The sequence below is a fragment of the Macaca thibetana genome, chromosome 14 (genome assembly GCF_024542745.1).
Source record: "Macaca thibetana thibetana isolate TM-01 chromosome 14, ASM2454274v1, whole genome shotgun sequence".
In the NCBI taxonomy this organism is placed as follows: Eukaryota; Metazoa; Chordata; class Mammalia; order Primates; family Cercopithecidae; genus Macaca; species Macaca thibetana.
This window is the reverse complement of record NC_065591.1, coordinates 2,163,537-2,188,056: the sequence shown is the minus strand read 5'-3', so window position 1 is coordinate 2,188,056 and position 24,520 is coordinate 2,163,537. Positions and strand designations below refer to the sequence as shown.

General features: G+C 58.1%; 1 protein-coding gene, 1 long non-coding RNA gene and 1 other non-coding gene across 6 annotated transcripts; 1 reads left to right on the top strand and 2 right to left on the bottom strand.

The window, feature by feature from the left end:
* Positions 1-498: 498 nt before the first annotated feature.
* LOC126935891 (uncharacterized) lies at positions 499-12,580 on the top strand. The gene is made up of 3 exons (XR_007719335.1): positions 499-752; positions 11,862-11,964; positions 12,517-12,580. It is a non-coding gene; the product is annotated as an uncharacterized LOC126935891 (long non-coding RNA).
* LOC126936641 (U6 spliceosomal RNA) lies at positions 2,885-2,991 on the bottom strand. Its single transcript, XR_007719473.1, has one exon. It is a non-coding gene; the product is annotated as a U6 spliceosomal RNA (small nuclear RNA).
* TSPAN32 (tetraspanin 32) lies at positions 7,868-24,520 on the bottom strand. 4 transcript variants are annotated; one of them, XM_050757929.1, is made up of 10 exons: positions 24,290-24,520; positions 23,543-23,657; positions 22,411-22,508; positions 17,800-17,874; positions 12,565-12,666; positions 11,783-11,869; positions 9,708-9,791; positions 9,353-9,444; positions 8,484-8,665; positions 7,868-8,147 (listed from the first exon to the last, which is right to left on the bottom strand). In XM_050757929.1, exons 1-10 carry the CDS (start codon positions 24,353-24,355, stop codon positions 8,086-8,088), a joined length of 963 nt encoding a protein of 320 aa, XP_050613886.1. In that variant the 5' UTR covers positions 24,356-24,520; the 3' UTR covers positions 7,868-8,085. The 4 variants fall into 4 exon arrangements, with proteins under 4 accessions (XP_050613886.1, XP_050613888.1, XP_050613887.1 ...); XM_050757931.1 differs by having other exon boundaries at positions 24,283-24,377; XM_050757930.1 differs by lacking the exon at positions 9,708-9,791.

Genomic DNA, 24,520 nt, shown 5'->3' with positions numbered 1-24,520 from the left:
AAATGAATTCCATCCAGCAATACATAGAAAGACCCCCATAAACCAGCAAGAAAAAGGCCTAGATCCAATCAGACAATGGGCAAAAGATGTGAACAGGCATTTCACATCATAATGGGAAACAGAAATGGCCAATAAATATGAAAACCTGGCAAGTAAATAGGGAAATAGAAATTAAGCTATAATGCGATACCATTTAACACCTACCAGATTGGCAGAATGTTTAGGTTTGTGAGCAGGGATACATCAGAACACACAGGCACAGCTGGTGAGCACCGCAGGGTTCCTTACCCATGGGGGCTGTGTTCCAAGACCCCAGTGGATGCCTGGAACTCAGATAGTGCTGATCCCTATACATACTGTGTTTTTTTCTTATTCATACATACCTATAAGGTCTAATTTATAAATTAGGCACAATAAGGGATTAACAATAACTAATGAGAACAAAACACAATTATAACAATATACTGTCATGAAAGGTATGAGAATGTGGTCTGTCTTTCTCAAAGTATCTTATTGTGCTCACTTGTTTTTCAGACTGTGGTTGACCATGGGTCATGACAACTGCAGGAAGTGAAATCACGGAGAAGGGGGATCACCATGCATAAGCTGGGACAGGTGTTTTGTGATTTCCAGTGGAGACGAACAGGCACGTACGCAGGGATTCAACAATCCCTCCTCTACTTGCGCACGCCATCAAAGCACAGTTCTTCAACGTGGGAGCCACTGCCCGCTCAGGGAGGTCTTGACATCAGGTAGTAACATAATTGCAGCCCTAGTTTCAGATATTCTTCTTTTTAAAATTTCCAACTTTTAAGTTCAGAGGTACATGTGCAGGATATGCAGGTTTGTTACATAGGTAAACATGTGCCATGGCGGTTTGCCGCACAGATCATCCCACTGCCCAGGTATTCAGCCCAGCATCCATTAGCTATTCCTACTGATGCTCTCCCTCCTCCCTCCTTCCACCCCCCAACCCAACAACAGGCCCCACTCTGTGTCATTTCTCCCAGTGTGTCCTTGTGTTCTCGTCAACTAGCTCCCACTTATAAGTGAGAACATGCGGTATTTGGTTTTCTTTTCCTGTGTTAGTTTGCCGAGGATAATGGCCTCCAGCTCCATCCATGTCCCTGCAAAGGACATGAACTCATTTCTTTTTATGGCTGCATAGTACTCCATGGTGTATATGTACCACATTTTCTTTATCCAGTCTATCATTGATGAGCAGTTAGGTTGATTCCATGTCTTGGCTATTGTGAATTGTGCTACAGTAAACATTCGCATGCATGTGTCTTTATGACAGAACAATTTATATTCCTTTGGGTCTATACCTAGTAATTGGATTTCTGGGTAGAATGATATTTCTGCCTCTAGGTTTCTAAGGAATTATCACTCTGTCTTCCACAATGGCTGAACTAATTTACACTCCTGACAGCAGTGTAAAAGCATTCCTTTTTCTCCACAACCTTTCCAGCATCTGTTATGTTTTGACTTTTTAATAAGGGCCATTCTGACTGGTGTGGGACAGTATCTCATTGTGGTTTTGATTTGCATTTCACTAATGATCAGTGATGTTGAGCTTTTTTTCAAATGTTGGCCGCATGTTTGTAATCTTTTGAGAAGTGTTTGCTCATGTCCTTTGCCCACTTTTTTTAATGGGTTTGTTTGCTTTTTTTCTTGCATTTTTGTTTATGTTCCTTGTAGATACTGGATATTAGACCTTTGTCAGATGCATAGATTGCAAAACTTTTCTCCCATTCTTTAGGTTGTGTGTTTACTCTGTTTATAGTTTCTTTTGATGTGCAGAAGCTCTTTAGTTTAATTAGATCCCATTTGTCAATTTTTGCTTTTGTTGCATTGCTTTTGTCATCTTTGTTATGAAATATTTGCCCATGCCTATGTCTTGAATGGTATTGCCTAGGTTTTCGTCTAGGGTTTTTAAAGTTTTGGGTTTTACATTTGCATCTTTAATCTACCGTGAGTTGATTTTTGTATATGGCATAAGGAAGGGGTCCAGTTTCAATTTTCTGCATATGGCTAGCCAGTCTCCCAGCACCATTTATTAAATAGGGAATCCTTTCCCCATTGCTTATTTTTGTCATGTGTGTCAAAGATCAGATGGTTGTAGGTGTGCAGTTTTATTTCTGTGTTCTTTATTCTGTTCCATTGGTCTATGTGTCTGTTCTTGTACCAGTGCCATGCCTTGGCTGTTCAGGCTCTTTTTTGATTCCATATGAATTTTAAAATAGTTTTTTTCTAATTTTGTGAAGAATGTCAATGGTAGTTTAATGGCAATAGCATTGGATCCATAAATTGCTTTGGGCAGTGAGGCCATTTTCATGATATTGATTCTTCCTATCCATGAGCATGGAATGTTTTTCTATTTGTTTGTGTTATCTCTGATTTCTTTGAGCAGTGGTTTGTAGTTCTCCTTGAACTACATCCCTTGTTAGCTTTATTCCTAAGCATTTTATTCTTTTTGTGGCAATTGTGAATGAGAGTTCACGTGGCTTGCCGGTTGTTGGTGTATAGGAATGCTAGCGATTTTTGCACGTTGGTTTTGTATCCTGAGACTTTGCTGATGTTGCTTATCAGTTTAAGAAGCTTTTGGGCTGAGACGATGGGGTTTTCTAGATGTAGGATCATGTTATCTGTAAGCAAAGGTAGTTTGACTTCCTGTCTTCCTATTTGAATACTTTCTATTTCTTTCTCTTGTTTGATTGCCCTGGCCAGAACTTCCCACTACTATGTTAAATAGGAGTGGTAAGAGAGGACATCCTTGTCTTGTGCTGGTTTTCAAGTGGAATGCTTCCAGCTTTTGCCCATTCAGTATGATATTGGTTGTGGGTTTGTCATATATGGCTCTTATTATTTTGAGGTATGTTCCAAAAATATGGAATGCATCAAGAGTTTGCATGCCATCCTTGCACAGGGACCGTGCTAATCTTCTCTGTATGGTTTCAATTTTAGTGTATGTGCTGCTGAAGCGAGCACCAGTTTTCTTCTTAATTGGAACAAATCAGCACAGGCATTTGTACTGGCAAGCAGCTATTTGGCCAGCAAACACCTGTTTTGTTGTTGTTTTTCAGTCTATCCCAACATGTAGAAAACCATAAAGGTGGTTTGCTCTTAACTGGGAGGGACGGCAGTGTGGACCCGCCTTGGCAATACATGAATGCCCTAGCTCTCAGTCATAATTTAGCCCATGTGGACCTTGACCATCTCCCCAGCCCACAGGACATTGGGCTGATGTGACCTGGAGGGGAGGAAGTTGTAGGTTGCTTTAACAAAAACCATGTGTGGCAGGGTGAGAAGGAAACCCTGTGAAAACAGAGACTCCTGCTTTCTCCTGAAGCTCTCTCTGGGGTCCAACAAAGCAGCCGGGCATGCCCACTCGGTGGTGGTGAAGGACCAGTCCTGCACCCTGACTCATCCGTGTGCAGCACTCTTTGGAGGAAACACAGCCTGCATTTGCATGTGTGCTTCCCCTGTGTCCAGGTACGCCAGCGGGTGGCCTGCTTTCCACAGGAGGCACAGCCAGTGATGATGCCCATGTGGTCCTGTTCCTGCGTGGGCTGAGCCACACAACTCAGTTGTTGTGGCTCGGGGACCCAAGGGTCCTCTTGGGGTCTTGGCTGACCAAGGCACCCTTGGAGCCCGAGCCAAGCCATGGTGGAGGCCACAGTGCCCGTCGAGGGGAGCAGAGTTTGCCCTCTGTGGCCAGTACCTCTTCTCGCTTGGAGATACAGCACTTGGCGTCCCCTGGGCCTGGGTGGAGACTGACCCTGTCCAGGGACATCAGGTGTAGTCTGACTTGGGTGTTGTTTGTCTGCTGAGTCCTGCAGCTGGAACGACTGGGCATTGTCTACTGTCAAGTGCATTGGGTACTGAGCTCTAATAAGGTTCTTGGAACCTATGGCAGACAGCACTAAGGGAGCTGGTGCTGCCCTGAGGCAGACATGAAGTGCATTGGGTACTGAGCTCTAATAAGGTTCTTGGAACCTATGGCAGACAGGCAGCCTCTGCCCTAAGGGAGCTGGTGCTGCCCTGAGGCAGACATGGAGGGGAGGGGAGCCGCCGTGGCCCAGCCACATGGACTCAGTTTACCAAGCTCTTCCAGACACCCCTGCACTGCAGCCGATGCCCGATCAAGGTCAGTAGTGTGCCGTCCCGCCCTGCAGAAGGGAACCACAGCTCATGGGAGACCGATCAGCTGTGGCCACCTGGCCATGGGCTGACTGCCTTGGCTGACTGCCTTTGGACACCTTCCTTCATGGAGAGGGTCTGGCTTTTCCCAGGGATGAAGGCAGGACATTTAGTGCAGAGGGAGAACAGGATCATTTAGGAGCACAGCTGGGAGATGCCACCACAAGACTGCAGTGAAGTCCTATAGGATATGGCCCTGGTCCTTGATGCTCCCCCACTGGCACTATTTCCACTTCATGGGGGGCCACACCCCCCTATGGAGGTTAGAAGGGCCCCAACATTCCTTCTCTCTTATTAGCTAAGCTACATTAGGGCCTCAGCCTAGGCTGGGCCAACTTGGTGTCCCACTCGGGACTTAGAACCTTGAACAAATTGTGCGAACATTCAGGGACATCTTCCAGCTGTGGTCTTAAATGATCCTGTTCCCCTCTCCTCGCTTACTGTTCTGTCTTCGTCCCTGGACTGTGTGACTATGAGGTGATGGGAAAGATGATTCTTGATCTGGACCTACTCCCCTCCACTAGCACTGGTGCTTTCCTTCCCAGCCTACCGCCTGCTCCTGCATGCACTGCTGTTTCTAGCCAACGCATTGCCTTTACAGCCGAAGGACAGGGTAGTGGGAAGACACCATGGGATTCACCAGGGTTCCATGTACCCTGTCCCTCCACAGGACCCGCCCCTGCAGGATGGTGATCTGGCTTCTCAGGACCACTCAGGATTACGTAGGAGCTCAGCTAGGAGATACCACCTCAAGACTGCAGCGAGGTCCTATAGCATATGGTCCTGGTCCCTCATGAATGGTGCCGTTCCCCCAAACCAGAATCCACAGGCTGGGGGCCTAGGGGTGAGAGTGAGGGCAGCACTTATGGTTAGAACATTCACAAAAGGTTTGCCTCTGGGCCCTGTTAGCCCTTACTCTTCTGGTTTGGACATTTGTTTTATTATTATTTAGTTAGTTAGTTATGTATATATATGTACACACACACACACACACATATATTTTTTTTTTTTTAGGTGAAGTCTTGCTCTGTTACCCAGGCTGGAGTGCTGTGGCACAATCTCGGCTCACCACACCCTCCACCTCCTGGGTTCAAGTGATTCTCCTGCCTCAGCTTCCTGAGTAGCTGGGATTACAGGCCCCCACCACCATGCACAGCTAATTTTTGTGTACTTTATTTATTTATTTTTATTATTTATTTATTTATTTTTGAGATGGAGTTTTGCTCTTGTCGCCCAGGCCGGGGTTCAATGGCATGATCTCGGCTCACTGCAACCTCTGCCTCCCAGGTTCAAGTGATTCTCCTGCCTCAGCCTGCTGAGTAGCTGGGATTACAGGCACTCGCCACCATGCCTGGCTAATTTTTTTGTATTTTTAGTAGAGATGGGGTTGCACTATGTTGGCCAGGCTGGTTTCAAACTCCTGACCGCAAGAGATCCGCCTGCCTCGGCCTCCCAAAATGCTAGGATTACAGGCGTGAGCCACTGCCCCTGGCCTATTTGTCTATATTTTGGACAGGGTCTCACTCTGTCACTCAGGCTGGAGTGCAGTGCTGTGATCATGGCTCACTGCAGCCTGGACCTCCTGGGCTCAAGAGATCCTCCCACCTCAGCCCCCTGAGTAGCTGGGACCACCGGTGTGTGCCACCATGCCTGGCTAATATTTCCTTTTTGTTGTTGTAGAAACAAGCCCAGGCTGGTCTCAAACTCCTGGCTTCAAGCATCTCCTGCCTCGGCCTCCCAAAGTGTTGGCATGACAGGTGTGAGCCCACCGTGCCTGGCCTGGTTTGGAGATTTTAGTAACTAACAGAGGAGTGCTTTGGTCAGAGAATAAGTCATGGAATGATGGAGCTGAAAACTGCGGATGCCATGTGGGTTAAGGGGCCCTTGGGAACAGCTAGGGTGGTCCTTACAAGAGGAAGCAGAGACGTGACTACTGAACATGGGCAGGCTTAGGTGGCCCCCAGGTCTTCCCCCATTCTCCCAAATCGAGGGATGAAATCGGTGGACAATCACAGCAACAAGGTTCAGGACTCAGACCCTGCAGGAATGGAGAACTGGGCTGCCTGGATGAGAAAACACGGGTGTGAAGTATGTGAGCCATGAACACACCCCACGGTTTCATGACCAGCTGCAGATGTGACACATCTGGAGCTTCTGGCAAAGTTTCTGCTTTCGTTGTGCTGTGTCTAAACTTCCCCACAACGGAACTCACCTTTCTCCCACCCTTTTCTTTCCACGGTGACTGTGTATTGGACGTGTCGTTGGTGCTTCCCTTCACATTAAATCCATAGGTTGTAGAACAGCGACGTGCTGAGGACGGAAGCGGCGGGAACGCCCAACACCAGAGACCCTGGGCTGTCACCAGATGTGGAACCCAGGAGACCTTTGGTGTCCTCCTTTGGAGGCCAGGCTGTGCGCTTTCGGCGGTGGGGGCGCTGCTGTCCGGCGGAGGAGGCCAGGCCCGTGCGCTTTCGGCGGTGGGGGCGCTGCGTGTCCGGCGGAGGAGGCCGGGCCGGTGCGGTTTCGGCGGTGGGGGCGCTGCGTGTCAGGCGGAGGAGGCCAGGCCGGTGCGGTTTCGGCGGTGGGGCGCTGCGTGTCAGGTGGAAGTGTTCTCATTTTCGGAAGTGAGAGTGTCACTGGAAAGACAGGGTGGACTGTAGCTGGCCTGTGTCACTCTGGCTGTTCATCACAGGACTGCTCTTATTTGGGGGAATCCCTCTTGGCTGGTGTTGGTGGGAGATGGGGCCACACGCCCTCTATGGAAGTTAGAAGGGCCTTGACATTCCTTCTCTTTTGTCAGCTTCATTAGGGCCTTGGCCTAGGCTGGGCCAACCAACTTGGCTGGCATTCCACCCAGGACTTAGAATTTTGAGCAGATTGTGCACACATTTAGGGACCATTAGAGCTAATTCGTCATTGACGTGGTCTGAACGTCCAGTAAGAGTAGGTGTGGCAGGCAGAATATCTAAAATGTTCCCCGATCCCCACTAAATGTCCTGCCTTAATCCCTGGACCATGTGGCTGTGAGATGACCGGAAAGCTGATAAGATTTCTCTTTCAAGAATTCTGGCCTGGCGCGGTGGCTCAAGCCTGTAATCCCCGTACTTTGGGAGGCCGAGACGGGCAGATCACGAGGTCAGGAGATCGAGACCATCCTGGCTAACATGGTGAAACGCCGTCTCTACTAAAAAGTACAAAAACTAGCCGGGCGAGGTGGCGGGCGCCTGTAGTCCCAGCTACTGGGGAGGCTGAGGCAGGAGAATGGCGTAAACCTGGGAGGCGGAGCTTGCAGTGAGCTGAGATCAGTCCACCGCACTCCAGCCTGGGCGACAGAGCGAGACTCCCTCTCAAAAAAAAAAAAAAAAATTCTGACATAAGCTACAACGCGGATGGACCTTATGGACATAACAGTAAGTGAAATAAGCCAGACACAAAAGGACAAATCCTGTGTGACCCCACACAAATGAGGTCCCTGGAGCAGCTGAACCATCGAGACAAAAAGTGGATAGTGGGTGCCAGGGACCAGGGCAGAGAATGGGAACTGATGTTTACTGGGGACAGAGGTTCATCTTGAGAAGATGGAAAGTTCTGGAGATAGATGGTGGTGATGGTTGCACAACGATGTGAATGTATGTAATGCCACAAACCATACACTTAAAAATGGTTAAGATGGTAAATTTTATGTGATGTATATTTGACTACACTTTGCTGAATGCACCATTGCTGGTTTGAAGGTGGAGGGGCTGCGGGAGCAGGGACAAGGACGTGGGAACCTCAGTCCTACAGCCATGAGGAGCTGACTTGTCAACAGCCTGAATGGTCCTGGAGGCACACGCTTCCCTGGAGCCTCCAGATGAGAGTGCAGCCCACCAAGGCCTGACGTCAGCCCGAGAGACCCCTCGCAGGGCACCCGCTGAGCACACCCGGACTTCTGCCCTGGAGAGCTGAGAGATCATAAATGGTCACTGCTTGCAGTCCTTACATCTGTGCTGCTGCTTACACAGCATAGAAAACCGTTGCAGCTTGTGTCTGGGTGGAGCCCTCCAGGGCGTCGACCGCCGGTGTCTGCAAGTCAGCCCTGGGCTGCTGCCTCCAGCGTGGCTTCCTTTGTGCTTGCACCCGGCCCGTTCCCATGGAGGGATTTGGTGAGCTACCCCTACCCTTGTGTCTGTTCCCAATGGAGGCTGGCTCTCTGGCTGGGCCTTCACTCACTCCCCTCCTCACAGCTCGGACCCTCCCCTCAGGGATCCCATGAGGGCTGACAGCAGGGGCGTCTTCACCTCTGTGGGCAGGCAGGTGGTGGGAGAGGGGCCCAGGGGCAGCATCATTGTCCTGCAGCCACCGAAGACTACCCGAGTATCTTCTTGGATCAATAGCATCTGCTTCGGAGCGGAGACAATGTGCGGGTCCACCCTGGGAGCGTCTGAAGACGCTGGGCTCCTGGGGCTGGCGGCCACATGCTCTGAGGAGCAAGGGGATCATGAGGCTGTGGTGGAATGTTCTACAGGGGACCTGTGAAGCTACTGTGGAATGTTCTAGAGGGGATCATGGGGCTGTGGTGGAATGTTCTACAGGGGACCTGTGAGGCTACTGTGGAATGTTCTAGAGGGAATCATGGGGCTGTTGCAGAATGTTCTAGAGGGATTATGGAGCTGCTGTGGAATGTTCTAGGGGGACTGTGAGGCTGTTGTAGAATGCAGAGGACCCAGGGATGGGGGCTTGGATGGCCAAGAGCAAGTGGGTGGGTTAATGGGCATGGCAGGCAGAGACAGGCCAGCTCCATGGGGGCAGGAAGAGCTGCCTGGCTTTGGGTTGGACCCTCCCTGCCCCCTAAGCATGAGGAGCTCCGGGGTATTCAAGCACAGAGATCCTGGCCTGGGGCTGTAATCTGGGGGCCCAGAAGCATCCATCTCCAGGTCTTGGCAAGGCCTGGTACAAGCAAAGGGGGGTCCCCATGTGGGCTATGGGGTGCAGTGCATCAGGTCTGGAAACTCTTCAGGTCTCCCACCCCACCCTGGCACTCAGTCACCCCCAAAGCGTTTCCTCTACGGCATCAGCCTGCGGCTTGGTCCGGGGCTCCCTCCCGGTGGCTGTCTCGAGCGGAGCTGGAGGACCTTCCAGAGAGGGTGGGGGCAGCAGGGGGCCCTACCGTGGGGCCAGGGTGTATTGGCCCTTGCGGTCCAAGCTGCAGCCAGAGCGGATGGCAAACCACAGGAATGAGCTGAGGAGCAAGGCGGACACCTGGGAGGGAGACACCCGAGGCTGCCCCACTGCTCCAGGCTGGGGGTGCCCCTCCCCAGAAAGCATCAGGACTCTGCAGTGGGAGGGGGCGGCCCAGCTGCAGGAGGCAAACACTGTCACAGTGGACCAGCTCCTCGAGGTTGGCAGCCAGTGAGGCCCAGGACCAGAGAGCCTGTCCCGGGTCACCATTCCATCTGAGTCGGGCGCTGGGCAGGCTGAGGGGCAGGAGGTAGGAAGGGGCGGTGAGGGAGGCGAGGGGGTACCGTGAGGGCCAAGCTGATGCTGGTCAGGCTGGAGGCGACCTGCTGGTGTATCCTCAGGAAGCTCCGGATGCCCTGAAGGCAGTCCTACGAGAGGGCAGCAGGCATGGCACCCGCCCTGACCGGCCCTCCCTGCCTGGACAAGCGGCTTCTGTGGGGCCATGGAGCTGCAGCGCCCACCTAGGCCAATGCCAGGGCAGCAGGGAGGTGGGTGTAGCACATTCCTGGGAAGCCCCCAGGGCTCTAGGGAAAGGCAGCACAAGCAGGTGAAGCCCAATGGGACAGGGCTGGCCCCTGTGGGCACCCGGGCACTGCCCTGGACCCAGCAGGTACTGTCTCCCAGCTGTCCTGAGTGTCCATCTTGGGCCACACATTGGCTCCCCTAGGCCGAGCCACTTCTTTTTTTTTTTTTTTGTTTTTTTTTGTGTTTTTGAGATGGAGTCTTGCTTTGTCGCCCAGGCTGGAGTGCAGTGGCACCATCTCGGCTCACTGCAAGCTCCGCCTCCCGGGTTCACGTCATTCTCCTGCCTCAGCCTCCTGAGTAGCTGGGACTACAGGCGCCCGCCACCACGCCCGGCTAATTTTTTGTATTTTTAGTAGAGACGGGGTTTCACCGTGTTAGCCAGGATGGTCTCGATCTCCTGACCTCGTGATCCGCCCGCCTCAGCCTCCCAAAGTGCTGGGATTACAGGCGTGAGCCACCGCACCCGGCGGCCGGGCCACTTCTAATTCACTCTGGGTTCCCAGCATCCAGCCCAGGGCCGGGTACAGCGCCTTGGTGACCAGAGGACGATGACTAACAGGGAGGGCGGGAAGCCAGCTGGTGGAGGGATGCGAGGGGAGTCCCCGCACTGTCCCAGGGTCCTGGTTCCATCCCGGGCTTCCAGTGCCACCCCAGGGCATGGCACGAGAGGCATCTTTCCAGAAAAGGGAGGTGACAGGCCTGTCTCTGAACCCTGGAGATGGTGGCAACTGGGGCAGGCTGTGGAGGCCTCTGTAGGGTGTCAGGGCTCACCCTCCTGCCCCCCACAGGCAGGTCTGCCTCCCTTCTGCCCATGCCTGCCCATCTGGGTGGCTCCGTGCCCGCCACCTGTGCTGGCTTTTCTGGCTCCCCAGGAGGCTTTGCAGTCAGGCCCATGGCCCTGCCATCCCCAGGGTGCTCAAGGCAGGCCCTCGCTCCTGTTTTTCAGTCGGGGGACCTCGGACCTCTCCTTGGGTGGCACAGGGATCCTGACTGTCAGCCCTATCCCTGATGCTGCTGGTGCCTCCCCAGCAGTGTCCCCAGCACCGGCCCTTCTGCCCTCAGAGCCTGGGCTGTGGCTCCACCCCTTGCCAGGCCTCCAGCCATTTGCTCTCGTCCCCTCTGTTCTTGGAGGGTGGCCAGGTGCCTCCCACTGTGAGATAGGGTGGGTTTGTTTCCAGGACAGTAGGGGAGAGGAGCAGGGAGGGGGCAGGGTGGGCTGGGGGAGGGCTGCTGGGCACCGGGAGAAAGAGCGGAGGGCCCAGGTTGTCCCAGGGCTCTGGGAGGAAAGCCTTCTTGGCCTCGGGCCCCGCTCTGTTGTTGCTGAAGCCCTGGCCACACCCTAGCCTACGCTGACCCTCTGGCCTCGCTTCTCCTCCTCTGAGTGCCCTTCCACTCCTTCTGATGCCCCCCAGGACGCCTGCACCCTTCCCCCTAGATAGAGCCCACCATGCTGGTCCTGCAGCCCTTGGCACGGAGCCCTCATGGGTGCACTCCAAGAGGCTTCTGTGGACTCAGCTGGCCTTGGGAAGCCCCGAAACTGGAACTGACTTGAAGGAGTGAACGGCGCATCAGGCCTGTGTCCAGCTGGGCAAAGGGGCCTGTGTCTATGTCTTGAGCCTAGCCCGGCCGCCTGACAGGCTTGGTGTACCGTGAACCCTAACTAGCCTCCGATCACACCAGAACCTTCCCTGAGCCCTTCAGCGGGCAGGTCCCAAGGGTCTAGGGAGACCAAGGCGGGGGGTGGTGGGGGGATGGCTCTGGGTCTCGGGGTTGGGCCCCAGGGTGTCCAGCCCCTGAGGGTCTTGCCTGGCCAGCCTCCAGGTCCCCCCCTCACCTCTCTTGCCGCCTCCTGTCCCTGACATAGGTCAGCCTCTGTGGTCCCCAGACGGCTGAATGGAGACCTCTTCCCACAGCACAGAAACTACAAGAACAGAAGGGAGGGAGTGGTGATGGGCTTCCGAGACCCCAGGAGGCGGGCAGCACATATGGGGAAACTGAGGCACCACAAGGCTCCAGGTGGGGTTCCTTGCAGGCCAGGGCTGGGGCTCCGGGTATTGCAGCTGCCTCTGCTGGGGGCTCCAGCCATTGTGCAGCCGGGGCCTGGTGAGGGGAGCTTTCTCAAGTCGCGCTGCCTGCGCGCTGGGGAGGGAACTCCTGCTGGAGCCAGGCAGCTTCCCCGCCCTGCTCACGGGCCGTGTGTGCTTTTTTTTTAAGTAGAGACAAGGTCTCCCTATGTTGCTCAGGCTGGTCTCGAACTCCTGGGCTCAAGCAATTCAGCTGCCTCAACCTCCTCCCAAAGTGCTAGGATTACAGGCGTGAGCCACTATGTTTGGCCCCGTATTTGCTTTAATGCTCTTGAAATCCTCCAGTGTTTCTGAATAAGGGGCCCTGCCCTCCCATTTTGCACTGGGCCTCGAGAATCTGGTAGGCGGCCCTGTCCCGGGCAGACAGAGGATGGGGGCTTTGTGCCGCCAGCCCTGAGGGGCAGCTCTGGCCTATGTCCTGGAACCCCTTAGTGCCTGGCCAGACCTCACACTGGCCACCCTGTGCCTGTTCTCTGAACTGCAGTCCAAACAGAGGCTGACCGCCCTGCCACCCAGCCGTCCCCACGCTCACCGTGTCCTGGATGGCCGCCAGCTCCTGCCGCCCGACGTGGGACGTGCCTTTCATCGCCTGCTCATATACCAGGTCGTAGGTGTCCAGCATGGCATCCTCCACCTACACCGAGAGACCACGGGGAGGTCCTGGCCCTGGTGAGAGATCCAGGGACACAGCCCCCTCCCCGCAACATCCCAAAGGCTGGTGGGCCCTTAGTGGAGTGAAGTCCCAGCACCGCCCTCCTCGCAGCAGGTGGATCTCCCCAAGGGGTAGCCTGGATCCCTGGGCAGCCAGTCACAGTGCTTCCCAACATCAACAGTGGGGCCTCCACACAATGGCCGTCAGTGTGGCCCTCCTGCCCCCAGAGGGTCCTGCAGGGTAAATCGAGGCCAAGCTCTGCATCTGCCTCTCCTGTGGTCTTACAAGGTCAGCTCAGGGAAGTTTCCATCACGCTACTGTTGACCTGGAAATGGGGGATGGAGCTGGGCCTGGTGGAAAAGGCTTGAGAGACCCTGTGCCAGGACCTCAGCTCCCACAAAGCTGGGGGATTCTAGGTCTTTCCCCAGAATCACCCAGCTGCCTTCCAGAACCCCGGGCAGCTGGGCTCTGGGTAAGGCTTTTGACCAGAGAAGCCTTGGGCACCTGGAGTCAGATCTGGGTGGATGAGGCCACTGTGGGGCAGGGGGTGGAGAAGGTGGAAGGTGACGGGGCCTGGCTGGATGTGCCGTCTGCACTCCACACCCTAATACCACCTGGACCTCATGTCTCCACCCTCCTAAGCAAGATGCTGTCCCCTGCCAAGTTACCCCTTCAAAGACAAACTGGAATCTCGCCTCCTACGGGAAGGCTTCTGTGACTGCTCCAGGAGTCACTGGTCTCCTGGCTCAGGGCGAGGCCCTCTTTGAGGTCCCTACCCTCTGATGTCTCCTTTCTGCCTCAGAGGCCCTCAGTTCTCCCCCAAATGCCATGCTGACAGTCAGGACACATGGAAGGGTGCTCAGCAGTTGCCCTAAAGGGCTGGGGGAGAATGGAAGCCCCAGGCCTGCTCTGGCCGCTCACACCTGCCCTCCAGAAAGGAAGGGTGGCTTCCTGCGGTCCTCATTGCACTGGGGCCCAGCCCCCGTAGCAGCTCTGACAGCGGCCAACTGGGTGGGCAGTGGGCAGTGGAGGCTCTCGGTCAGCCCTGCCCTAGCCTGGAGGCCCCAACAGGAGTCAGATGGACTTTCCAGGCCAAACTTGGCTCCTGACCCTAATGCATCCCTCCCACTGATGGCTAATAAAAGTCAGACCACTCTCCATGAGTCATCCCCAACTCAGCCAGCCTTGTCCTCCCCGCAGTGCCCTGGGGGGCAGGTGCCAAGCTGGCCACACCACTGTTGGCCTGGGCGGGGGCCTTGTTCAGCCTCAGCGTCTGTGAGTGTGAAATGGGGGTGGAGTCTGGCCTGGCCATTGTGTCCTCGTGGGTGGAGGTCCTGGTGAGGACCGGAGGCCTGGTGGAGTGGGCCTGGGGTTGGCTCAGACCTACCCTCCTGCTTCCCTCCCAACTCCAGTGACTGTCCTCATTGTCAGGCGCCTGTCATGGCCCAGGGAGGACACGGGTGCCTCTGAGGCTCTGAGCTAGGTGTCCTTATTACTGCAGCAGGGGCGAGAGTGACAACGCCTGCTAGTGGCTGAGGGGCTTGCTCTGCCCGGCTCTTCCCGCTCTTCCCGCTCTGCCCGCTCTGCCTGTTATGCCTGCTCTGCCTGCTCTACCTGCTCTGCCCGGCTCTGCCTGCTCTGCCCGCTCTGCCCGGCTCTGCCTGCTCTGCCCGCTCTGCCCGGCTCTGCCTGCTCTGCCCGCTCTGCCTGGCTCTGTCTGCTCTCCCTGCTCTGCCTGCTCTCCCTGCTCTCCCTGCTCCACCTGGCTCTGCCTGCTCTGCCTGGCTCTGCCTGGCTCTGCCAAGCAGCTCTCCCCACGACTGAGGAAGCAGAGCTCAGCAAGGTAGGCCTCCTGCCCCAAAGCCTGGCTCTAGAGGGCCCTGGAGGCCAGGCCGGCCACTCCCCACGGGGCCTGGGCTCCTAGGTGATGCTTCACCAACTGTCTCCATCCCAGGCTCTGGGGGCTCTGAAGGACCCTGGGGCCTGTGTTTCTCAGGACACCTGGGGGCAGGTGTGCCCTGAAGGGTACCAATGCACTGAGCTCCATCTTCCGGTGCCCGGGGGGTGCTTCAGGACAAAGACCTGGAGCAGCAGGGCCAGCGCAGAATTCCCGGTTGCTGGACCCACCCGACCTGCTGTGTGTTTCTCCAACCCCTGCCCAGACTGAGGCCTGAAGTCCAGGGGTCCCCGCTGGGGCTTCCCCCCACGACCAGGTCGTCCCTGGTGTCTGCCTGGGCTCAGCGGCCCTGACTCCATCCCGTGTCTGCTGAAAGTGTTCAGGAAGGTACGGACAGGTCCTGGCGGCGGGTGGGGACCAGGAGCTGCAGGAGACCTGTGGACCCGCCCCGCAGGTCCAGAGCCGGCTCTGGCCTGAGCCCACTCGGTGGCTGGAGGATCCACGGAGGCAAGTGGCTCCAGGGTGGGGCCAGACTGCGAGGATGAGGCTGCACCCCACACTGCTGTACTTAATTCGAGCATGAATTATTCCCGATGCAGACTCGTCCGGGGACAGGGGGAAGGTTGCAGCAAAGTGACTCTCAGGCCTGGAGGAGAACGTAATTAATAGCCCTCAAGCTCCACATTCATCCCTGAAGCCTGGTCCATGCCTCCTGCCCGCATGAGCGTCCCAGGGAAGTGGCAGCCAGGACTTCCTGGGGCAAGGATTGGGGAAGGGGAGGGGCACCCTACTACTCTCAGTGCTGGGCCAGGGTCTGTGGCCACGGGGCACTGCCAAGGGCATGTGGCGGGTCCCTTCCCTCCTGCAACCTCTGCCTTTCCATCCGCAGGGCTGCCACATGAGTCACGCTGACCCTGTGTTCAGGACACCTCAGGGGCCCTGTGGGGAGGTACAGGGGGAAAGGGTGAACGGGCCGGGCTGGGATCTGGACCCCCGGCTCTCACTTCAACATTTCTGGTGCCAACAGCTTGGGCCCTTTGGTCTTTGCCGCTGTCTGTGCTGCCAGCAGGACCTTGTTGGACAGGGATCCCGAGGTTGAAGCCCGTTAGGCTCTGGTGGGCCCTGAGGGCAAAGGGCAGGAGGTGGGATGTGCAACCACCCCTCCTGCTCAGGCCCTGGCCCCTGGCACCACAGCTACCCCATCCACACCCAGCACAGCTCCGAGTGAGTTCCATGTCCTAGAGGACCAGCCTGGGCAACGGGGCACGGCAGGGGGCATGCAGGTAAGGGGGAAGAGTCTTTGCACACACCCGGCCATTCCTACCCATGCAGCCCCTGGGTCTCGGTGCTCCCTTCACAGAAAAGGAAACTGAGGCCCAGGAAAGTTAAGTAGCTTGCCCAAGGGCGCCCCAAGGACACTGACTTCATATTCAGAGCTCCTTCGCCCAGGCCACCTCTGTGGCCACCAGGCCTGACACGGATGATGTCGGAAGTCAAGACCCACTGGGAGGGGCCGATGGGGCCCAGAGGCCCAGGAGGAAGTCCCAGTGCCTTGCCTGGGGTCAGGCAAGGCCCTGAGAACTGACCCCTGAAGGCCAGCTGGGCGCACGGGCCAGACAAAGATGGTGTGTGTGGGGGATGCTACTTGGGGCCGGGACAGGCCATAGGCAAGCCCGGCTGGGGCATCTATCTTTTTGCACCCCCTTCCCTTCCTGGAGAGCAGGCCCCAGCTGTGTTCTGTCCTGTAGCCCTTGCATGGCCCCCTCCCCTCCAGAATTGTGCTTCCAGGGTCAGAGCCATAAACACACAGAAGCATGGGGCATGGGCTGCAGCTGCCCCAGACGAGCCCGGGCACCCTGGCAGCTGTCTTGACCTCGGCCACCTCCACTGTGATCCAGACCTCAAACGAGCCTAGACCACCCCACAATGGACAGGAAACGTGAGGCCAAAACACGGACCTGGCCCAGCTCATCACCCTGGTAAGACTACTGTGCCAATCCTCAAAGCCACAGCCCTCTTTAGGGGGCTCAGTCCCTCTGGGATCCTTCTGGGCCTGAGAAAATGATGTTTCTCCCACCTGGTTCAGGTGGTTCATCCCAAATGATGCCAGAGGTGGGCAGACTCTTTGGGGCCAAGAGCCTTTGTGGTAAGCCTGAAGCCCCCTCCAGCCCTGGCACTGCCAGGGTAACTTTGAGCTCCCCCCATCCATGGAGGGCCTGAGTCCCCCCATCTGCAAACCACGGTGGGGGCCACCACACTCAGGCTGCCAGCACGGCTCAAGAACTGGCACAGCAGGCGCCCTGCAGAGCTCAGCCAGAGGACCTGCCTGCCACCAGCCTCAGCATCTATCATGGCCAAGCTTGTGTTTGGGGGCCCTGGGCAACCAGGCACTTGAATACACAAGGCCACTAGGACTCCAGCTAGGGCTCCAAGAAATCACCTCTTGTGACTTGCCAGGCTCTCCTGCCCCACTCGATGACCCTGCCTGCAGCTGTCCCTGGCACTACCCGGCCGCCCTGGGGGCTCTCACCAGGTCTGGGCTCTCAAGGGGAAGGTGGGGCTGGCTCTGTTACCGAGCTCTCATTCTCTGCTGGGCCAGGGAGGCCTCCTTCCTCTCCAAGCTGCTGGCCTTTCCACAGGGACGCCCTTGGCCCCTGCTCAGGGTCAGCTAGACCAGCCCGTCCTCCAGGCAGGTCAGCATCCAGGACGGAAGGATGGGTGGCGTCCTGTGGAGCGGGTGGAGGCTGCGACACCCCAGCCCGTGGGTCTCCAGGCACTGTCCCCCCCACCAGGCCTCCATCAGGAGCGGGGGCCCTCAGGTCTCATGTTCTGGAACACTCTGCTCCTTCCAGTCAACCCCTAAGGCCAAGCCAGTGACTTTCCTCCTTCTTCCTCCTCATTCCCTCCCCCAAACCTGAGGGGCATCAGCTCAGGAGGGGGTGGGCTGAGGGGCTTCAAGAAAAGGAGGCTGGGGCGAAGGCCTGGGTACAGCATAGGTCCCTCCCCACCAGGGAGCTGCTGGCCCTCACTCACCTCCAGCGCTTGGCCTCCCTGCAGCCTCAGACAGGGGAAACCCAGGCTGCGGCCTCCCCCACCCCACCCGGTCAGTGCAAGCCTGGAAGCTGGGGCTGCCCCCCCCAGACTGCTCCCCCGTACCCAGGTGCCCACTGGCTTGCTGGGGGACTCTCTGCTGCAGGGTAGGGGCAGCTGGTGCTCACCTGGGTGGGGCTGTGGAGTCTCCAGAACACCAGCTGCACCTGTGCGCAGAACGCCAGCGAGAAGCACAGGAAGCCCTGGGGGCAGAGCGGGCCGGTCACTGTTGGGGGCAGTCACTGTGGGGGGCCGGTCACTGTGGGGGGGCTGGACACTGAGGGGGGCGGTCACTGTGTGGAGGAGGCCAGTCACTAAGAAGGGGTTGGTCATTGTTGGGGGGGGCTGGTCACAGTGGGGGGGCTGGTCACTTTTGGGGCACCAGTCACTGTTGGGGGGGCCTGTCACTGCAGGGGTGGCGGTCACTGAGGGGGGACCAATCACTGTTGGGGGGCAGTAACTGAGGAGGGGCCAGTCACTGTGGGGGGCTGGTCACTGTGGGGGGCTGGTCACTGTTGGGGGGGCCTGTCACTGCGGGGAGGCCTGTCACTTTGGGGGGGCCTGTCACTGTGGAGGGGCCTGTCACTCTGGGGGGCCAGTCACTGCGGGGGGGGGCCTGTCACTGTGGGGGGCCGGTCACTGCAGTGGCCTGGCCAATCACTGAGGGGCCTGGTAGGGTCTGGCAGGCCTGGGCAGGGCAGTGACCTCAGGCTGTGCCCCCAGCGGGATGCTTGGTTGAGGCATGGATCTGAGCCCTGCTCCCCACTGCCTGAGAGGGAGACTTGGCCTGGGGAGAGCATGGGCGCTGGGTCCGTGGGTTCCATAGCACCTTCCCATCCCCTTCCTGGGCGCTTTTTGGGAATTCGTCCCTTGTTCTCCCATTTTGGCCCCCAGGGACCTGTTGATGGCAGCACCGCACCCCTGCCCGGGAAGGGCAGGGCGCCCCTGAGAAGATGGAGACCTCTGCCCACTGGGGCTGCTTCCTGAGGGGCATGGACCTGGACAGGGCCGGGCAGAGCCTGCCCTGAGCCTGAGCCTCTCCAGGGCCGGTGCTGTAGGCTCTTCTGTTTTGCCTTCTTTTCTGAAACAAGCCACCAGCTAGCCCAGCGCTGGTGAGGTTTGGGACAGATATGGCGCCTGCTCAGGATGCTGTGGCCTCTCTCTTTGCAGGTGAGCCCACCTCCCTCACCTCCCTTTCTCTCCATACTCTGCCTGGGTCCCCATGGCCTGGCCAACCACTGTCCCCTCTCTCTCACTGGTGCCAGCGCCCCTAGTTGTGGAGTGGGGCGTTCTCCGGCGGAAACGTCTGCTCACCAGCCCCCGGCATTGCCCCATTGTTCTTTTGGCCGGGGCTTCCAGGCTTTTGAGAACCCCTTTGCAGAAGCTGGGGAACACGAGAGACCCCCCCTGAGAGCAGACAGATGCCCCCGACACGGTTTTATGGAGGGCGGCAGAGGTCACCCAGGCTAAGAACCCTGGGGATGTCCTCCCACTCAGGGTCTGGGCGACCACCTTTGCCTTCGTGCTGGTGCCCTGAGCCTGGGGATGTCCCCCAACTCGGGGTCTGGGCGGCTGCCTTTGCCTTCATGCTGGTGCCCTGAGGACCCGGAGTACCTGATGGTGAGTCTAGCCGCCGACCAGGCAGCTCCCCCAGGAGTCCTGAGGCCCTGGTGAAATGCCAGCCCCCGCAGGCAGCACTGTGCCCAGCTGGGTGGTCCACAGGCTGAGGCAGGTTGGGTCTGGGCCCTTCTAACCCTGGGCCCCATTCAGGGTGACACCAGGAGCATGGGTGTCCGTGGAATAGACAGAGACCCACACATGCTGGCAGGTGGGCAGCAACAATGCCGGCATGCCAGGGGAAGCTGGTCAAGAGGGGCGTGGAAAGAGCTGGGGAGCCCTGCTGGCCCCCAAACACAGGCGAGAGCATGGGGCCTCCAGCCCTGCAGGGACGGGGCGCTGGCGGCTCCCCATGACCCTCCTGCCTGCCCTGGAGGCTGCAAGGCCTGATGGGCGATGGCCTGGGAGCTGCCTCCTCCTTCTCTCTTTACTCCTCCTCCTTCCTCTTCCTCCTCCTCCTTCCACCCTCCTCCTCTTTCTTCTCTTCACCTTTCCTCTTTTCTCTTTCCTCCTCCTTCCCCCTCCTCCATCTCCTCATCCCTTGTCCTCCCTCCTCCTCCCTCTTCTTCCCTTCTCCCCCTCCCTCCTTCTTCTCCCCCTCCATCCCCCTCCTCCCCCTCCCTCTCCCTCCCTCTCCCTCCCCCCCTTCTCCTCTTCCCTCCTTTTCCTCCCCTTCCCTCTCCCTCTTTCTCCCTCCTTCTCCTCTTCCCTCCTCCTTCTTTGTCCTCCTCCTCCTCCTTCTTGCTGGCTGAAGGCCACCGTCCCCATCTGGAAGCTATCACTCAGTGCTGCCTCCCAGGCTTGAGGCGCTGAGCCAGCTCAGGAGACCAGCATTTTCCAGAAACCTTTTCATTCCTCAGGAGAAACAGCATCCACAGTCTCTCTCTCTCTCTCTCTCCCCCCACCAACCCCCTGTGCAGAGAGGATCTTGGGCGGTGGATGGGCCCATGCAGACCTCCTCAAGGCCTTCACCATCATCAGAGGCTGCTGGGTGGTCAGGTCTGCCCTGGCCATTTTCTTTCTCCTCATTCTAGATGGAAATAAATACATACATAAGCGAATTGAATGTGCTTCCTTGGGCAGCGCTGCCAGCTCTGCTCTCTCAGCCCAGCAAGCTCTTTCATTTCCTGTACGAGAGGCCAGCTAGGGGAGAGGCCGGAGGGGTGGGGGCAGGCAGGAAAGGGCCTTGTGGGGAGCATCCAGGCACCCAGCCCATTGGAAAAAATCTTTCCACTCCCTGCTCCCTATCCCTAGCCCCTTGACCTGTGCTCGTGCATGCAGACACACACACAGATGTGCCAGATGCAACACGCAGACACCACACCCATATGGCAACAGGGGCAGGTGAAGACCGGTAACAGATACTTGCACACACGCACACGCAGAGGCACCTGCACACACACACTCATGCACATGCACACACACACTCATGCACACACATGCACACACGTATATTTGCACACACATGCACATAAGTTCACCTTCATGCACACACATGCATGCAGCTCAACTGGGTAGATCTCCCAGCTCCCTGCTGTGGCCATGCTGAGCTCACCATCCAGGCCGGGTCTAAGTACACTGGGGCTTGAGGGGTGCGCTGGAGCCCACCCAGCTTGGACTGGAGTGTCCTCAGGACCCCAGCCCAGTGCAGGCATCCAGCTGGGGGCCTCCCAGGCTGCTCTACAAGCCTGAACCGCATATCAAGTCACCCTGGCCTTGAGGCTGGCTGGGGACACAGAACCCGAGCCCAGGTGCTCGCTGACCGCCTTGGCCACAGATCAGGGTGCTAGGCTGGTTTGTCCATGGGGGCAAGGTGGGGTGGGAAAGGCTGGTGACCGGGACAGGACCCCCGTGGCCCAGCTGGCTTCTGTATATGTGGCCTCAGGCCCAGCACCATGGCGCCCCCTGGTGGATGGTGCTGCAGCCCCGGTGCCGGTTCTTTCTGGGCCTCCAGCTCAGACCTGGACCCCTTGGCCTGGCCCTGTTGCCAGCCTTTCCTTCCATCCAGGTGTCCCTTTGCAGGCCACACACCCTCTTGAGGGGCAGACTACTTGCCTTGTCATCTCCCCATTGGGGCCTCCCACCTGGCCCTGAAGCCAGATAGCATAGGCTGGGGTTGTCCCTGCCCACGCTCCTGTGCCCCAGAGCAGGAATCCTGGCTAGTGCTGGAGCTGCTGGGTCCTTCTCTGCTCCCCATGGGCCCACCCAGGGCTGGTTGGCCCCGCAGCAGCTCCAGGAGGTGACTCTATTCCTATCCTTGGAGACATTTATAAACCAGGGTCATTAAACAAGCATTTGCTGAACTTGAAGGCTGAGCTGAGAACCCTGCCAGCCCTGGGGACCCAGGAGGCTGTGCCCTCAGGGACTTCCAGAGTGGTCCAGCTTCACAGGCCAGACAGGAGAGCAAAGCCCCCAGCACAAGCTCCTCACGGCTGGAATGGGGAGACAGGAGGCTAGAAGGACAGGTGGGACCCCAGGGCGCCAGGGAGGAGCTGCCTTAGCTGTGGTGAGAGAGAAGGGCTGTGGGCCTGGCAGGGGCAGGACAGGCGTGGGGAGGCTGCCGCCAGGTGGGGTCTGCGATGACCTTCGAGGGCTGGCAAGGACCAAGACAGAAGCCCATGGGGAGGAGTAGGAATGGGGGCGACAAGGGGCCACTGCTATGGGGTGGGGTGGAGGGGCCTATGGGGCCTCGGGGCTGGGGAGACACCCCCAGCAGCTCAGGAGAACCCAGGCTGGAGAGCTCAAGAGGCATTTCCCTTGCCCGGCCCGGCCTCCTCCGAACAGGAAATGGGATGCTCCCAGTGCCCTCCCAGAGCTTGCTGGGCAATCGAATCAGACCCTCCCAGGGACTTTGGAAACAGCTCCCATTGTGCGGAGCACCATCTCTCTCTTTCAGGGCTCCTATAGGAACCCTTGCTGGGCGTGTGGATGACAAGGTGAGGTAGGGCCTGGTGGAGGACACTTGGCTACCCAGGTGGGGGGTCTCGACTGGTCAGCATCCCTGGGACCTCTGTTTCTGCCTAGTCACTCAGGTGTGGGGGTGGCGCACAGGCCTGCTAGCTCTTCACTCCTTCCTGATTCTTTTCTGGGGACATGGGCATCTGGGAACACAATGAACTCACCCCCGCCATGAGGCCCTGGGCCTCCCTCACGGTGCCCGCAGCGCTCAGCACGGCTCCCAGGGTCAGGAGGCCCACCAGGCTCAACCCCGCAGAGAAGGCTGGTTGGGAGGAGAGAGGAGGAGGGTTGGGGTGCCCAGGACAGGTCCTGAGTGCACACAGCCTGGGTCTGAAATCTAACTTCGGAGTCAGGGGCTGTGCGGGACTTCTGGGGGGCTCTGAGTGGGCGCCGTCTCTCCACCAGACAGGGCCCTGAGGGAAGGAGGAGGGAGGCGGGACTCGTTCAGCCTGGGGGACCGCCCCTCCTTCCCTCTTTTCCTCCCTGCCCTCCCTGCCTGTGGGGCTATCTTAGAAGCCACATGCTCCCCGCCATGCCCTAGTGACAAGTGGCCTGACTGGAGCTGTCATCTTATCAGTCCAGACCTGGACCTGGGCCCCAGGCGTCCTCCTTCAGGGAGGCCCTGGTCCTAAGACCTGGGGAAAAGCAGTGGGTTCTAAGGCAGCATTTTCCCCATATCTGCCCCCCGGGCTGCAGCCCTCCTGGGCCCCCTAAGCTCCTGCCTGAGAGTCCCCTGCAGGTCTGGTTCCGGCATCCCCTCATTAAAGGGGCCTTCCTCAGCCTTACCCCCAAGTGGCCCCAGCAGACCCTGGCTCTCGCTCCCGCTCTCTGAATGTTGGATAAGTCGCTGCTGAGTCTCTGCAGGGAGGCGTCTGGCTAGAGCAGCCCCACCCCTGCCCACCCATGTCCCAGGTCCTGAGTGGAACATCAGCCATGTGGAGCCCTCATGGACCTGCTGAGCCCAGCCCCAGGCCACTCCCAGGTGGCGCCTGCCTGGGATTCAGCCCTGACTGCACAGAGCCAGGTCCTGACCCTGCCCAACATATACCCACACTGTGCCCATGCTCCTGTGGGGCACAAGAGTCAGGCAGGAACACCGGCTATCACCCAGACCCGAGGCTCTGTCCAGGGGAGCTAGGACTCCAGGGCAGCCCCTCCCTGCCCCTGACCATCTCTGGCTCCTGCCCAGGGCCTGGCACCACTCCGCCAGTGAGACGTCCAGCTGGGCTCAGCTCCTACCAGCCGCCCTTGCACCCAAAGCCCCTCCCGATGCAGCCAGGCCTGGACCTCGCTTACCCCATTGGTGCACAGCCTGGTACGGGTTCTTCTCCAGGGACGCTCGGCGAATGACAGCAAAGTGGGCCCCGAAGTAGGTGAAAGTCACCATGGTGGCCACAGAGAGGCCCAGCAGCTGTGGATAGGACAGACTCAGAGTGTGGGACATGGGACTGCCGCAGGATGGGGCAGCTTGGCCCCAGGGGACAGGGCTGGGGCTCTCTCCAGCTTCCTGGTCCCGTGACAGACAGGCTCAGCTGCAGGGATTCCCAGTGTTTCTGTGGAGTGGTCTCAGGGGGCCTTCACTGCAGACGGCCAGCACACTCACAGGCACTCACACACGGTAGACGCATACACACACAGCCCAGCTTCCCCAGACACCCAGGACCTCTGATCATGCTGTCTACGGAGTGGGATGAGCCCCACCCCTGTGCCAGCACCCTCCTGGGCAGGAAGGGGGGACGATCCCTGGAGCCCGGTAACCAGTGCTCCTCCACCCCAGCTCGCCCCAGGCCTCGGCCCCACTCAGGCCTCCTCCGGGCTCTGTGCTGCCTGCCCCTCAGGAGGAGAGACGGGGCTGCCCATGGCGGTCACTGCCTGTGACTGTCTGCCACCAGGAGCCCCAGACACATGTCTACGAGGGCAGGACAGGGACAGTAGGGCTGGTGTGTGTGTGAGAGGAGGGGTAATCCCCATGCTGAGGCCCTGCCACCCCTCACCCCTTCTCACCCCCACCCACCACCCACTCCTGCCCAACCTGCCTGTTACCAAGATAAAGAAGCAGGTGACCAGCATCTGGCATTTGGCAACCCTGACTCGACTCCAAGGCCCCATGACGGCTCCTCTCCTCTCTTCTCTTCTTCTCCCCTCCCCTCCCTTCCCCTCCCTGTGGTTTCCAGCTGGGCAGGGGCCTCAGACCGCAGCTCCCTGCCCAAGAGGTAGGTTGCATCCGCCTCTTTGTCTGTCTGTCAACATCGCCCTAGGACCGAGCTGCTGGGT